The following is a 17192-nucleotide window of genomic DNA, read 5'->3' as shown; positions in this document are numbered from 1 at the left end:
TTGTCAACAGGTTCTAACAGTGAATTTAATATTTGTCAGAGAAAGAGAACCCTGGGTAAAACCCAGGTTGGGATTCACAAGCCCTTGCAAATTCAGACAGATCAGATGCAAAGCTCACCCACCATCCTTTACTTGGGAAGCCAGATGCCAGTTCTGTGGTACTGCACTTGTCAGTAACCACAGCTAACTCTGAGAGACCACAAAATGGTCACAGCATGGCCCAAGCTACGACCAATGGCTGCTTCACATACCATGCTGAGTCTGAAGAAGCCAGACTTGCCCCTGTTTGCTTGTTCAGTAAGTGACTACATCCTTCAATGAAAGCAGAGAGCAGACACCGAGGAAAGTACCATTATCAATCACATTAGAGTGACAACTGACAGCACACGAGGACATGTCTGCATCAGGCAACACAGCACAGGGCAGAAGTCTCAAAGGTATGACTGACTTCACAGTGTGAGGCAATAGCACAAACTTGCAAAACACTATGTAGGGTGCCCAGGCTTACAAGTGAACTGCAAGTTAGGTACCTAATTTGCACAGATGTTTATGAAAATTCAAAGAAGCATCTACCTTTTCAGATGATTTTGCAGCTTTAAATGACTTGCCATTAGCATCCACAGTCCCTGTGTCAATTTTGAAAATGGCATTTAAGTGCTTCTTAAAATTTAACCTGCTCCAGGAAATTTGCAGTTACATTCAAATCAGACCAAAACTATACATTTTTCCTTAAAATTCACTGAGGGTTGGATTTCACTGAAATTTTTCTCACGTGTGTATCTCAGTAGTGACATTCAAGCACTCCTAGACTCCATCAAAACAAAATGAGGGCTTGTCTTGTTTAGAGCCATGGTACGGAAACACTTGAGATCAGTGTCAACCCTAATACAACTGTGGAAATTTAGTTTAGGCCCATCTCTGGTGACAATTCAAAACCACACACTGAAATGTAAGTGCCACAAGTAAACCTGACCCTAGAGCTGGTGATCTGTGCATGTGGTCTCTCAGAAACATATGCCTTCGGTACCGGCTGGGGGAATGAGAAGCATTTAGAAATGCCCAACAATAAAACATTCAAATCTATCAATGTATAAAATGGAACATTTAAGCCTCTAAACAAATGCTAAGGAGGTGGGAGGAGGTGTAAGATATAAACTGTGTAACCATTGCAATCAAAGGAATGCATCATGTAGAAACTATATCCTGTGTGAGGTTTTATTATATAGCCACTACAGAGAAAATGTTAAGAATCTTAAATCCTGCCAATGCAGCAAGCCAAGTATGTCTGCCAGCCACACACCAGGCCTGACTGTGGGCACGCAATTGTGGCTTTTTAAATTTTACAGTCTTTCCTTCATGGAAACTCCTAGGGGAATTTCCTACTGGACTACCTGCAACTTGGGTTTTGCCTCAGTAAAAACTGGAAGCTCAAATGATTCATGTGTAAACAGCTTCTCTAAATGTTTCCATTTAAACAAACTCTCTGAATAATTCACTGCAATTCAACAGTCAGCAAAAATACCTGTAACTTTCCTAATCTAGTTACAAAACAAGGGCCAAAATACCACATAGTCCCTTAAAAACAACATCTTTACCAAAGCTGAATTTTCCTTTAAATAATCTCTGGGCAAAGTCTGCAAAACAATTAACTGGTAGATCGTATAGGAAGCAAGCACTAAAATGCTTTATTCAGAGTTTGTAAAGGCTTGCTTGAAGTATTTGTGTTTAATTATCACAGGTAATTTGAAGCCTGAGCCTTGAAAGTATCCAAGCTAAACACCTGTTTTTCAGTGACACTGAGCTGCTGCTTATTGATGACAAATCTACTTAGAATAATAAGCCATAAAACATAAAAATGTAATTTTTTTTTAGTATTTTTCCATACACTGGTCCCAGTAACTCTTAATATTAGGGGCTTACAATTGAACATGGCTGAGATAATATACAAACACTTTAGAAGAATTTAAATAACCACATTGTAAAGATGTGTCCCCTGAGGCTAAAGAAGTTAAAAAAGACCCATTCAAATAAGCAAATAACATTGTTTACATTTACAAATGAAACATCATATGAGTATTTATTGATTTTTTTAAAAATTCAAAAATACATTGTAACAGAACAGAATGCAAGCGTTCTTCAATGAAAGACAAAACTATGGTTATCATCCGGACCAGAATACAAATACATGCTAACAATTTAAAAATCATTTTGGGTCATTCAGGAAACATGAAACAAGCTAGCTGTTTGCAAATGCAGTAGTTTTCTACTTTGTGAATATGCCTGAGAAAGTTAACCTGTAAAGAAATTGGCTTTTAAACTCTTAAACACAAAGAGCTTTCTAGGCTGAAATGGTGAAGAGACCTGTGATATGCACCTGACAGGCCACCGAGCCATTTCCCACAGAGATTCTGTTCACTGCTCCACCTCAGCTCAGCCACCCAGCAGCAGCAGAGTTTCATATCAATACCAGGCTTATTCAAGTGAGGTGTTAAAAACCACGCAAAGATGGTGTAAAACCATCAGTTACATACACAGCAGACAGATGTTAATAATCGAGATTCTCTACCAAACTCCTTGGTTTGTATCAGGGCCAAGTAAAAAGTAGTAGTCTAGTTTACGGATAAAATGGATTATATTTTTTGGCTCAAGGTAAGAGCTTTTATAAACAATTTCTACAGAAGCATCTAGAATCAAAGCATGAGAAAAAACAGGACAAACACAACTAATCATTTTACAGTAACCACATACTGTAGGCAAGTAGGAATCAAAACGGTAACATAAATTGTGCATTGGTTCTATGAAAATAAAGTGTTACTAGAAGACACAAGCAATCTGACAAGATGTGAAAGCGAGCAGTGAAAACTTCACGGATTGAATTTCTTTTCATCAGAATTCATCTGTTTCTACTGCAGGCAGGTAACAAATGGAACTCAGGAAAACTGAATTCCTATTAGCAGCTTAACTCTACTACAGTGAGGCTTAGGCTTTTACCATTTCTTGTATTAAGAGACATTCAAACTAATAAATCAAAAACGATACTTTAAAAATGAAGACCAAAAGAAAGCTGCATGTACATTTTAGACAGAAACAGCATTAGATCAAATCCACTAGTGATATCTGATGTATGCAAATATAATTGAACTATGCTGCTTATGCCAACAGAACATCTGACGCTGCATCTTGAATTCTAGCAGCCTTTTTTATGCCACTTCCAACAACTGCATACTTTGTAAATTACATGGGCTTTGATGAAAACAAATCATTGTCAGGCATGCAAAATTCTAACAGAAACCTCCCATTTCCAGAATTTGGTTACATGATCAAATTACATATGCTAGAACATACGAAACCAACTTTTCAAATGAAACAAATTCACAACTCTGAAAAACAGAAACTAAACCACCCGTATAAAAAACCTACGACAGGAAAAATAGTATTTCTATGTAGCTCATTCTATCCTCTGGTGGTGCAACACAGCAAAATGAGCTACTGTCCTTATAGTGTGTAATTTTGTATGTCATGGTGATTGGGAAGAGGCTTCCTTTTCACATCTTCCACACTGCAGATATGACTGGATGTACTACAGAGGCTGCCACACCTATTCTATGAAATGCAGGGTATTTGCCATTGATGGATACAGGCTATCAGTGCTGAAGGACTCATGCACTGACCTGTGCGGTTCATCTTACATTCTCTAGAACTGACTGTGATGTCAAAAACATTCTGCATTGCTCTGACATCAGTTCTGCTCCTAGCCTGCACCTTCTGACGAAAACATTGTTCTACAGGTTACAAGCGAGGGGTGCAGGGTGGGAGGCAGAGTTACGGCTTTAACGACCTGGCCCAGAAGACAAACACAAAGTTAAGGTGGTGCATCACTACCTTCTGGCTCAGAGTCGAAGAGAGAAACTAATGCCAGAAATATATAAAGCTTCTAATGCCAAGAAGTGAAGACTCTTAAAGAAGTGCATGTAAAAAGCACAATTTAAGCCCGTAATTATTCAAGAAGAATAAACAAAGGAGAGGAAGATGGTCTGCAGTAAGGTGAATGGAAGGAAGGAACAAACAAGAGAAAGAGGGACATGTATACTGGTGCAGGGGTGGTATCTCCTGGACCCAGAAACTGCCTTGGACACCAACTAATTTTACAAGATAAGTTACATGCATGCCCACATTCAAGAGGGCAAGAGTGAAACCTTGATGGCAATGCTATGATTCTGGCTGAAGAGCTTCATTTTCCCCCTCCCATACCTGAAAGCCTTGAATCCTTGCCAAATACTCCAGCTGTTTTGAAGGCTGCACTGCAGAACATGGGGAGGCAGGAGATATTCCTTTTAGACCTATGGCTTCGGCAGTTGGGGATGTTCCATTCATGAGAAGTTCCCTGGCAATCGTAGCTGTGCTATTTGTTGTAGGAGATATGCTGAAGAAAGAGCTAGAAGTCTGGCTCATTTCTTTGGATGACAAATAGCTTACAGTAGTACCAGGGGCTGATTTGTTGCGGCTTGCTTCCATCTCTTGATAAACATCAGGAGAGAGATGGAGTATTCCCTTTGGTGCTGAAAACAAAGACAAAGACCATTCTCATTACTCCAGAATAGGTTTGGCATGAAGACAATTTCATTAACATATTTTACAGTTGAAAACAAAGTAAGCATTTAGAAGCAGTATCCTTTTTTCCACAGTAGCTGCAAATGAAATTGCATGATTTATTTAGAAAGAAAGCAGATTTGAAGTACCCGTCTTCCTACTCTTCCCCTGCTCTTTTTAAGGATTTACAATCCTGGATTCTAAAACAGTGGCTAGCACAGAACACACAACACGAACAAATACGGTTTGGAGATCTGAAAACCATGAGGAACAGCTGCTACTTCAAAATAGTAGCACAACCATTATTTCACTACAATCTTCTACCTCCTATCTTATGTGATAATTTAGACTGTTATTTTACAAATAATTTAAACTAGCCTATGTCAGCACTCTTGCCACCAGAAGTAGCTCTTTTCTCTCCTGCCTACAGCTGCTGTTTGTACTCTCCAGCTGCTCTATTGCTTGTTCCAGGACCAGCACCTGTAGGACCATGCAGTGATGCTCATGAGAATGAGCTGCTGGATGCAAAGGAAGGCGTCTGGCAGTAGGAACACTGATTCAAGTGCTGGTTTAAAGTGTTTGCCAGCAGCCTGTGCTTAAATAACCTTAAATTGCCATGCAGCCACATCATTATGGTGCTAGTGACTCTAATGTCTTCAATTAAGAGGAAATTATTTATTTATGTATTTATTTAGCACATGTATGGCATCCTATGGTTTGCAAATAGCTATGTGCCTTGGACAACATTTACATTGAACAAAAAAAGCATGCATGTGTCACCATTAATATCAATAGGAGTTAGGGTAAACATAAAAAAGATCTACATTCATTTACGTGAATTACTTTTAAATGTTTCAGTGACATGTAAATTAGGGATAACTTGTCCACATTTAAAAATATATACTATATTTTCAGAAAGCATCTCAACCCTAAAACTGCTTGGAAACAGGAGCACACACTTGATCAGTTTTGCAGATATTCTTCTGCATGGAAAGGTGCAGAATTAAGTCTCAAATTTGCTAGTTTTCATATACAGTGAAGCATCTGCTGGAAACATGAGTCCCTAGTTTGCTGTTATAAGAGGAAAACTGTTCTTATTAATAATAAATTGAAAGATGAAATGTGTAATTTCATATTAATAGCATACTTTAATCTTCCAGAATATATCTGAAAATAAGATGGGTGAACCTGAGCCATATGGCATTTCATTCTAGGGATGATAAACCTACTTGTTAACTGATTTAGTAATCCCAAAAGAAATCAAAGAGTTCAATGCTTAATTCATTTGCAGTACACATTAAATTCATCTCAGAATGTAGAAAGAATTCAAAGAGGATAAGAACATTAATTTCCAGTTACCTAGAAAACATTTTTCTAATCCTAGTAGTGAAAGTAGTATTTTTAAACAAAATGTCTACCACAAGGAGAAGACTCAAAAAATATTACCAGTAATTAATATCCTCATTTTCTAGTACATGGTGAAAATCGAACTTCCTCATTGCTGACTCAGGAAACTGCTTACAGGTGAATATTTTAATTGAATTGCTCACACATTTGGCTTTTAAATTAATATTGCTTTCAGGAAGCTGGAGTATCACTTTGTACCATTCACAAAGACCTACCTGTTATTCACTTGATTGCTATCCCTAATTACCTTTGTGGGGCTGGGGAGCCTGGCTGGACCCCAAACTCTAAAAATGTTTTACCCAGTCTTAACAACTGGCTCCAAAGCTAGTGGACCCTGTGCTGAACTCTAGAGCTAAGCACAAGTTCAAGACTAGTGGGGAAGATAGAGGACAGGGTCCCTAAATTTTGTTTTCTCTGTTTGGGACAATTTAGATTATAACCTCATAGATAACAACTATGTAAACATGCAGCATTATTTTATAGCACATAATCACTATATGATAGTGATTTTATACCCTTTTTCTAAGGCTATAACCTCCAAGGCCTATCACTGCTCATATTTTTAAACAGTCTTATACAAGACATAACATGAATGAAAATTAAAATAGATAACACAGACACTGATAGTTGATGTTAGGATACAACATCAAACAGCAACAATAATATTGAGTGGCAGGTGTTCATTACCTTCTCAGACCAGCCCCCTGTAAATCTGATTTCCCAAAAATATTTGAGAAACAGAAAGAAAGACTGAATAAAAGACAAAGCAGTGTACTTGTTTAGAAATAATGTTTTTCATATAAATAATCCATTTTAGAAAAGCACAGTACAACGTTAGCTTAAAAAAAAAGTTTTAAAGAAGTTTAAAATCAAGTCCAGTGCTGCAGATGTCTGTTCCATTGATGTAATATTATTTAAAACAAACATTTCACATGCTTTCTCAGCCATTTCACTGTTTTTACATGATCCACCCAAATATCTAACTGCAGTCTGGAACAATGGTTTGGAATACTTCCAGATTACTAACCTTTCTAAATGTTAAAATAATTAATATGCAGCATATGATGAATAAAATGATATTGAACAGAGTATGGCAAATGCTCCTAAAGTACTGACTTTAATAGTGATGTTAAATTAATAATAGTACTTTTAAACTTATGCAACACCTTTCTGCTAAAGACTTCAAAGTGCTTTATAAGCAATAATTAATTTAAATCATACATTGGCTCTGAGAGACAGATATTATATTACCATCATTGATTATCTCTAGAAACAAAGTAATGTAATATTCTAGACATTAATACAGTTGCAAGCTATTAACTTTTTATATTCAGGGCCTATGCTTCATGCAGCTTCTTTCCTACAGACTAGTTTTAAAAAGACAATAAAACTTGGACTCTGAAAACTTTTAATTCATTATCTATTTGCAATATATTATTGAGGATTATTTTAATACCATTCCTCACTATCGTTTGCTTACTTCAACTCTGTTAAATTGTAGAGTGCATGTATGCAACAGTTTAATTACGGTAGAAAAGTTGTTACCACAAGACAAGGAGTATGACATCAACAGAGAAGTAAGTCTGAAAACAAAAGAACTCTTCAGAAATTATCTGAATTAGTCTTCAAACAAGCACTTTAATAAAAAATACAGGAGGAAGAAATGCTATCCTATAATACCTTTAAGCATTGCAGAACCTCTCTAGGTAAATATTTTCATATTGTCAATAGTCTTTCAGCTAAAAGCACTTTGGATTTTTGTGTCCACTAAATATTGATCCCATGCTAACTTCACCATACTCTAAGGGTTATCATCACAATTACTAGTCATTACCATTTAAACCAACAACATTGCATCTTCTGCTAATATAAATGGAAATGGAAATTATTTTAACGTTTCATGACTGTACCTCTAATTTAGAGGTACATTAAACTAATTTCCATATATATTACTTAAACCTGTGGGCAAACATGCTATGAAAATATGCAGGCTAGTAATGCAATGTAATCACTAACATTTGAAAAACATGTCTTATTCATCCTTGGTGGTAATTGTTAGCAGTCTCTCACAATCTTCTGAAGTCTCTGAAAACTCCGCACCAAATGGCTCTCTTACTTATACATACATTTCTTGATCTTCCATTGTCTACTTTTGCTGTCATGTACTGGACAACTGCCAAACAGTTTAGACTCCAAGGCAAATGTACAATTAAGATATAAAATGGCCTGACTATCTTTCACAAGCCTTCCCCTTGAAGTGTAATCTCCATGCTCCGATTACACTTATTTTCACAACAGCAGTAGCAGAGGCAATCTCCAAACGATCTATTGGAGTGGTGTTATTTTTATCCCTAACCCTTTCTCTGAATGGTCCCCTTGGCTGGGAAGAGAAGGGGACCTTTCTACAAAAGGGATCCCCACTGTCTGGACCTTTACTCCTTCTGGAGTTCATGGAAAACAAAACTAATCCCAAGAGGGACTTTCTGCATGGGGAAGAGGGTGAGGAATGAGAATGACCACCAATATCATCAAATGAGCCTTAATGCAGTAAGACTCTGCAAAAAATGGAATTTGTTGATACAGGGGCAGTGAAAAGTTCCCCCACAGCAGTGGGCTATTAAATTAGGAAATGTTCAGAGCCATGACAGTGTTGCCTGCACACTATCAGGCAACACTGTCAGAGTCCACACTGGTACCACTGGTGTCCCATTTTCGATTTTCTATTTCTGTCAGGAAGATTAGAAAAAATGAAAAGCTGAAATTCCACTTTTACAATTCAACTCCAAAGGAAGACCTACAGCATGAGGCTTGTACTGTCAATTCGCATATACATATCAGTGCTAATTTTTTCTCTTTTCTACTTGATCAGCGCTGTAGGGATACTCTTCCTCTGCCTTTACTTACTGACTTCTTGGGGCTCAAGGTCACTTATTGACTTTTCATGTTTATGGACGCTCAGTGTAACTGGTCTAAAACCACAACTTAATTCTTCCTTAGAGAACTACAGTTTTCTCCCTAGGCTTTCACCTGTCCTACAGGAAAGCTGTATTTGGTATGCACAAGCAGTATAAGCTGGTGTATGACTTCCCCCAACATCCCTGAAGAGCATATGCTCTTCCCTGCACTACAACCAGTCAGGCACCAGCCAGAAGGAGTGTTTTCATGTCTTGCATAATGATGCACAGCAAACCATGATATAATTCTGTGTATGACATGCTCATAAATTAACACCCTGATATTTGAAGCAATCCATCACTGGATGAAGAAAAGATTGTTCATAAGGAGATAATAAGCATTTATGGAACTGAATAAAATAATCAGTAATCATCAAGAAGCTTTCTTTCAGATTATGCTACCTGTATTGACAGACTTTTTATATTGTGCTGCTTAACATATATGGCACAATCCTCCAGTAAGGTGTTAAGCAGGAAATGTTAGACCCAGATCTAATCCTGACTTCACTATTATGTAAATTAAAATGGACAAAACCTTAAAAGGCACAGAGAACTTTCACATGCAATGATTCCTTCATAGAACTGGCAGGTTCTCAACATGCCCTAGAATATAGTCCATTAAAAATCCACTGAGAGAAAGAAAAGAGAATTTACAAAGCCAATTAACTATTTCAATAGCAAGACTGGAAAACGTAAATGTCATCATAAAAAGAAATTATTGTTTTATACTCCACTCCCTACAAAAACCTATTTATATACTAGAATATTTTCAAATTTTGTTTCATTACCTCAGTAGGAACTCAGAAAACGTCAGTCAAACAATTGAATAAGCAAATAATATGGCCATTATGTTCGCAGTCTACAGGCAATCTTGGCTTGAAATACCAAGATGCAATCATTACCCACTTAACACAGCTATCTGCTGTATTTCTAAGTCACCAGCTACTACAATATTCAGACATGAAAAAATGTTTTCTCATTACACAATGTCCTTAAATCAAAAGATCTCATCTACATGACCTTAAACAAACAGATGTTATGTAAAGTCACTCACGAAAATACTGTTTTTTTTTTTAACCTCAAAATAACCATGACACTGAAGTAAATGCTATTTAGTTCTTTGTGAAGTCAGTTCTGATATCTTTAATTTCACTGGAACATTTTCTATACAGCCAAAAAGGGAAACTGCAGTATTACAGGAGACAAATTGTATTCATTTCCATAACATTTGATGCTTAACTCATGTGAGGCAAATCCTTTGAAATCTCCCACAGCTTTACTCCTGCTTGGGAACATAAGATTTTTGTAAAAATAAGACTCACTGTTTGCAGTGGGGAATTTGTAGAGGAGATTCTATGAAATAATCCAACAGAGAGATGAAACACCTACACCATTATTTTACATGGTAACTTCTGCATCATAAGTTTCCAAAAAAACATCAGCGTACCAAATAACCTAAAATTAAGATGAAGCAGGTTCTGAAAAGAACTGATCTAAATGCAGAAGAAAAGGCAGCATTCTTATCAGTAAAGAGAAAATTCAGAGCAGGAGCAAATCAAGCTAGTGAACTGGCAGAGCAAGGTTCTTGTAAAAGCTGCAAGAATGTGATTTTGAGGGAGTAAAGCAATTAGGAAGTGCCTAAGTGCAACTGGAGGTGACCTGTGCAGGCAAGACTTTTCATTAACAGATTAAGAGGGGAATGAGAATGGTGATGATGAAAACAAAGGCATGACCCGCAGGTAGAATAGATGAAAGAATGAGCAAGTCTACTAGACAAGGATGGAAAGGTTGCTGAGCTAAGAAGGTCAAGGGGGACATCAACAGACACAGTATATGTATGAGTGAAGAGGAAATCACAGGAAACAAAAGCAGTGCGGAAGTGGAAGTCATAGGGATAAGGAGTTTGACATAACAGAAAGGGGATGGAGGAGAGAATGGAGAACCAAGTCTTGATTATGGCAGCAATAAAGCCTCAGATCACAAGATTCAGTTCTTCAGGGACATTATTATCCTAGGTTATGGGTGAGGAACATGGTGGGTTCCAGGCTGGGGGACAGTAGGAAAAGGAGAAATTACTTCAGAAAAGTGACAGTATTTAGAGAAACACAGTGTTGAGGTTAAATGTATGATACTGGTCTGTTTGCCTTGCTGAGGACAGAAATCCAAATGCAGATAATTTATAGAATTACATTATCAAATCAGAATTTGCAAGTTAATATAAAAAAAAGAGCTCTGCATTGCTATTTCCCATGCAGGTTTTTTCAAAGGAACACACCAGCAACCCTGAACAAACGTAATTCATATAGGAATTAGGGGGGACTAGAAAAAGCAAAAGAATAGTTTCTCTGTAATTATCTCTACCCATAGAGCTGGCTATCTACTGTGATGGTGGCTGTTTCCTCTTTATATATTCTAGACATATCAAGAGCTTAATGGTTAATCAGTCTCCTAGAAGGCTGTCTTAGATTCTTCCTCAGCCTGATGGCATCCAAACCACAAGCCTTACAGCCCAAGTGTATTTTTCCTACATACGCACAATACATACCACTCAAGAATCAAGCAACAAGTTGCTTGTAGAATATAATACTTATATATATTTTTTATATATATATATATATATATATATATGTATAATATCCCAGCCAGGGAACACCAGAATACATATCTGCACCTTCACTTACAAATGCTTTAATCAACAGATAGACTACAAAGTCATGATTCCTTTAGATCACTCCTTCTATGTGGATTTCTTGCATTTTGACAGCATGTGACTTCCTATTTTCTGTCTGCAAATCATAATGATATTAGATACATATTTCCAAAAGACAGCTGCTGTTATCCAGATTACGCCACCCCTTAAGTACTCTCCTTCTAGTGAAGAAGGAAACTAAATCTGTCTCTCAACTTTCTGGGCACATACTTAAAATACCAGGTAGTTTAAGAATATTCATTGTCCTTTAAACTCAGCAGAGAAAGTATCACATCCAAAGATGTGAAGCTTGCAGTACTCTGCATCTCAATAGGGGAGATGTGGGGAAACTGCATCTCAATAGGGGAAATGTGGGGAAAGGAGAAGCACCAATTGCAGCTGTGATCTTACACGAATTGTGCCCAAATCCCACTCACACACAAACATGCTAATTTGGATCTTGCCGCTAGTTCTCAAAACAACAAATAATAAAGAAAAAATGACCACACTCCCCTGTTTTATTAATATGAGGTGGTTTTTAGTATTACATGGTTTAGAAGGTTTTGTTTTTTTTTAAGTATTTCAAAAACTATATACAAGAGTTATTTCATTGGTATTATTCTGGATAAATTATTACTTCATTCTGATTGCTAGATGAAATACAAAAATAAAACATTTAGTTACTGATAATGCCAAATACAGCACAGATTTCCTAGCTTCAGTAACTCAGGGAAGAAAAAAAAATTGGACAAATCTCCTCTGCTTCTAAATTTATTTTTCCTATGTTTTCAAGTGAGAAAGAAATTCTAGTTATCTCATATATTCGCTAAAAGATGGGATGAATCCAGAGAGGCAAGGTGCTATCAACTGCTATAAGAAGGTTATACAGAATGTAGGCAAGAGGCTCAGCTGATGGAACCCTGAACACACAGTCATGGTATAACGTTCACCTGATAGTATGTTTGCTAAAAAAAAAACCCAACCCACTAACCAAACCAAAAATACCCCAAACCAAACAGTTTGAAAACTACTGTTCTGTGGCCTTCTGTGGCTTCATCAAGTAAGTAGTGTTGTCAAACCCTCTTATTGTGGTTTCTATTCAGAGTGATGTATAAATGTAACTCCTAGTAAGAGTATATTATAACTGACAAAGTTTAGTAAGTTTGGAAGCCATTCAGAAGTGAAATCCAAAGAAACAGCAGTACTTAATCAGAAAAAATGTAAACAATCCACTGCAAACCACCTTTGAAAAACACCCCAAAGAATCAGATATTTCCGCAAAACATAACACACAAATGCCAATTAAAAATGTCTGAAATACAAACAAAAGACTTTATTCCCAAACTGCAGACTTCAGTTACTGTTCATGGAAACACAGGAGTATCAAATTATCTACTGTAAGTCTTCACCAAATTGCCCAGTTGAAAAATAAACATGAAGACAACTATTAAAAAAAGTCTTTCTAAAACTAGTGAGGGCCAGAACTAGGAAGTTCACATAAATTTTTCTTCCTCCAAAGGGAGGATGCATTAGTATGCAAAATTTCACAAATACACTCTTTATTTTGGGTTTATTTTCTCTTATCAACTCCCATCTCCCAACATCTAAGTAAGAAGTTGAATGTAACCATACAGTTAAGGCTTATAACAACACTGCATATTTTATTTTTCTCTTTTTTTTTAATTTCTTAATCTATTATTTAAGTAGATTTTAAACAAATATTAAAATACACATTATTTATAGAAAAAAGTTTAGATTTCCTCATCACAGATTCAAGAAACTCTTCTGAATACCTATTTGTTTTTTTCTTCTTGCCTTTTTTTTTTTTTTACTGTGAACAATTGCATAAGATCAAATGTCTCTGTTCCTTAGGAGATCATCTGCTCCTGCTGCTCATTTACCATCTGAAATCATAATCATCTGCTGGTGACAATCTAATCATCTTCACAGTAACTAATTGTGATGTCACAAACAAATGATTATGATTTCAGGTGGTGAATAAACAGCAGGAGCAGATGTACTCTGAAGAACAAAGACTGTAAAGTCATGCATGAATCTCTAGTAATAAAATGTTAGGCAAGAAAAACAAAGAGCCTGTCCTTTACAGAGAGGTAGGACTGCTCTGACTATATTTTATTTTATTCTCATTAGTTTTTCAATACTTTGTGACTACCCGAATTGCAGGAAACAGATAAAGGAAATCTATACTATGGAAATTTAAGGGTGGGGAACATATAAAACCAGTTAGGGTCATTTTTTCCTTCTTAGAATTATAATATATAAAACCACTGTTACTTTTTCCTTTTATTTTTATGTATTTTTGTTCCTCATAGCTCATCTACAGCTTCTCCTAGAAGACATACTGCATGTTTGTGTTGTCCCGTCCAGAAATATAAAACCAAAGTAAGTTCCCAAAAAAATGCACTTTGCATTAGGATTGTTTATTTGTTTCATGTTTTGTTTTTTTGTTGATAACTCTCTAAGTCAAACCCAGACTGATAAATGAGCATTCTGTTCACAGTAAACATCTCCTGTATGGGCTGCAAATGCTTGTGGCCTGCACACAGTGTCTCCACATCTCCTCCAGAAGCATCAGGGAGAAAACTCCCCACTCAATGTTATTGTTATTTCACATGTGAAAAAAGTCTAAGATATCCCAAACCAAGAAACAAATAGCTTCTTGCTTCATCTTTAAGATTGTGAAATGGAGAGGTAAAGAAGTAAACCTGTCAGAAGAAGCTTTTCCAGTGAGTAGGAGGAACAGAAGTGAAGTTTGCTGCTAAGTTATCTGCAAAAGTAACACGATAGAGGTGAACAAGAGGAGCTAATTTTCAAGGATATTTAATAGGGGACACTAAAAATGCATTGACTGTAGGGTATTTCTCAGCAAAACCAAACCACATAATGAGGCTACAATGAAATCTGTTCTACTGTACTAAAATATGACTGCTATGATTTTTGTTTTACTGTATTAAAGTATAAAACTTCACTTTACTATTCCAGTTTTATTTCACACAGTTTCAGATGGAAACTGTATTATGCACACAAAGAAAGAGTATCTGCCTGCAAAGGGAAACTTTATAATACAGTGCCAATAGGTACAGCAGATTCATACTTCTATCAGAAAGGCCATTTTAGTTTAGAAATACCAAGAGAGGTTTCAATGAGAAACTAAAAAGGAAGACCAATTAGCAATTTGTTCAGGCAGAAATGATATCACGTTTAGAAAAGAAAAATGCTTTTCTCGGTCTTCCATGAGTCATGGATGAAATTGCAAGGTGAAGAAAGACTGGCCTGTTCTTTACATAACTGCTACATATTCATCCTCCTCTTATGACTTTATCACAGAAAATCACAGTTAAGCTGTAAATTTTAAAGAAAATACCCTAAAAGGAAAAGGCCCTTTAGAGGTGAAGAGTTAAAAAAATCAGTAAAAAAATATATGCCTGTTGGTAACATTTTGGATTCAAACCCTTCCTGCTTTGCAAAAGGATAGCACAGTCCTTATGACATTAAAAATGATACCCTTTTATCAGCTGTTTATTATTGTTGCCTCTAGATTGGAACCCTCAAAAAGGAGTTAGGGGATTAAGCACAGTGGTGTCTGAACAGGATTATGAGAAATAAATCCTGTGTCTATCAACATGATAGCCACATCTTCTTTGATTTCCAATTTACTTGGAGATCAGAAGAATGTAAAGGAAAGCATCTAGAAATATCTTTCATGCATTAGAAAAGCACCCCAGAATGAAAACCTGTTTCTGTACCATCGCCTGTGGTGGCTGCAAAAAACATCTGTGAGCAGGTCAATCTGTGAAAAACAAGTTCTTTGGTCAGCACAGGTTTAAAATAATTTTTGTGTTGATCTTGTCTCCTGTTGAGTGAGTTTGCCTTTGTGTTTTCCTTCTGGATTTGGAGTCACATGTATAACTGCCAAAGTTTTCTTGCCAGATGAAGCCTGGGAAAAGGACTGTTTTTTCCTGTTGGTGTAGTAGATTGTTGTGATGTCATCTATAAATATATCTGCTACAAGACACTGCAGGGATAGGAGAGAAAAGCTAGATGTCTTAATTGTGCTGTTACAAACTCCCATATGTTAATGTTTAAAAATGTTAGCATTTGAAGATGTTTCAGAGGCCATGTCCTTAGAGATTTTGGCAACACAAACAGAAATCACTTAGAAGGGGATTGATGGTGATTGACAGTAGGGCTGGAAGGAAGCAATTAATAAGAAGGTCTTAGAACCTGTAGAAACCTTCTTTTCAAGGAAGCACAATGACATGTGCTGAATCCAAGAGTAATTAAATACTAGCAAACTTTTGTGTAAGTTGAAGCAGAAATTATTTCCCAGGTCTGACTGGAAATTCTGCATGTATACTGGAACAATACTGAATCCCCCTAAAATCTGCTTTTAGGACCATGTCCTTCAGACATATACAGACAAAAAATGGAAGGCAGCTTATGTGTGTGTCCATCTCTAGTACATTCCTTAGTTAAGGGAGATGATGTCTGGGGCTCTTAAGAAGTCCAAAACTCTAACACAGTTCAAGAGAAGAATCCAGTGCTCATGGAAAAGTGAAGGAAGTACTATTTAAATATTATCTTTACTACCCTAACCAGCAAAATCCTAGCTATAAGGTTCAAAGGTCTGTCCTATTCATTACCTGTTGCAATAAAACTGAATTTGGTCTTCATCAACAAGGTCACTTGGGCCTTTGTGTCTTCAGACATGGCTCAAGGAAGAAAGGAATTACCAGTACCAGAACCTGATCAGGGTCAGGGATGTCTTGAGAAATTTTCAGCCCATACAAGTCCATTAGACCAAATGGGATATATCTTAGTGTGCTGAGTCAACAAGCTTATGTCATTGCAAGGCCACTCTATTATCTTCCAAAATGTCATGGAGATCAGGAGAGGTCTCCAATGCCTGGAGAAAGGCATCATCATAAAAAAAAAGGCAGGCTGGTCATCCCCACTTTGTCCCTGGGAAAATCATGCAGTAATTCCTCTTAAAGCCATTGGTGCGCACACAAACACTAAAAAAAAATAAAAAGCCATTGGGAACAATGGGCATGAATTTATCCAGGTTAAAAAACAGCCTAAACAACCAGATTACCTTTGTGATAAAATGACTAGATTTATGAATGGAGGACAGTGGATGTCATTTACCTTGGCTTTAGCAATGTTTTTGACATTGTGCCTCCCTCAGCATCCTTGTATCCAAGCAATGATGTTAGAATCTAGATAGATGAATTACTAGATGATGAAAATCTGTTTGGATGATCAGGTTTAGAGGACAGTGATATGCTGTGGGGGACCCAATAGCAGCCTTCCAATACCAAAAAGAGGTTGCCAAACAGATGGAGCCAGGCACATTACTAAGGTATGTAGAAGAAGAACAGGAGATGATAGTCATAAACAAGCAGAAGATGTTATGATTTGGATAAAAGGGAAACAAATCAAAGTGAAGATAATTAAGCACTGGAACAGGCTGCTGAGAAAAGCAATGGAATCTCCGTCCTTGGAGAACTGGAAAAAAAAAAGACATAAGC

The 17192-nt window shown here is 36.7% G+C and overlaps 1 protein-coding gene and 1 long non-coding RNA gene across 5 annotated transcripts in view; one reads left to right on the top strand and one right to left on the bottom strand.

The window, feature by feature from the left end:
- The window catches only part of STAU2 (staufen double-stranded RNA binding protein 2), a 144074-nt gene that overhangs the window by 73886 nt on the left and 52996 nt on the right, over window positions 1-17192 (bottom strand). For all 4 annotated transcript variants that reach the window (XM_062633177.1, XM_062633178.1, XM_062633179.1 and 1 more), the window contains exon 11: window positions 4252-4559. In XM_062633177.1, coding sequence (XP_062489161.1) covers window positions 4252-4559 — 308 coding nt within the window. The remainder of the gene's footprint in view (window positions 1-4251; window positions 4560-17192) is intronic.
- Window positions 13622-14406, top strand: LOC134171192 (uncharacterized). Its single transcript, XR_009967537.1, has 3 exons — window positions 13622-13751; window positions 13974-14043; window positions 14208-14406. It is a non-coding gene; the product is annotated as an uncharacterized LOC134171192 (long non-coding RNA).

Source organism: Pezoporus occidentalis, unplaced genomic scaffold, assembly GCF_034315485.1.
Source record: "Pezoporus occidentalis ecotype Australia unplaced genomic scaffold, CSIRO_AGI_Poc_V1 ctg4, whole genome shotgun sequence".
Lineage (NCBI taxonomy): Eukaryota > Metazoa > Chordata > Aves > Psittaciformes > Psittacidae > Pezoporus > Pezoporus occidentalis.
Note: the sequence above shows the minus strand (reverse complement) of the source record. Positions and strands in the feature narration are given on the sequence as shown.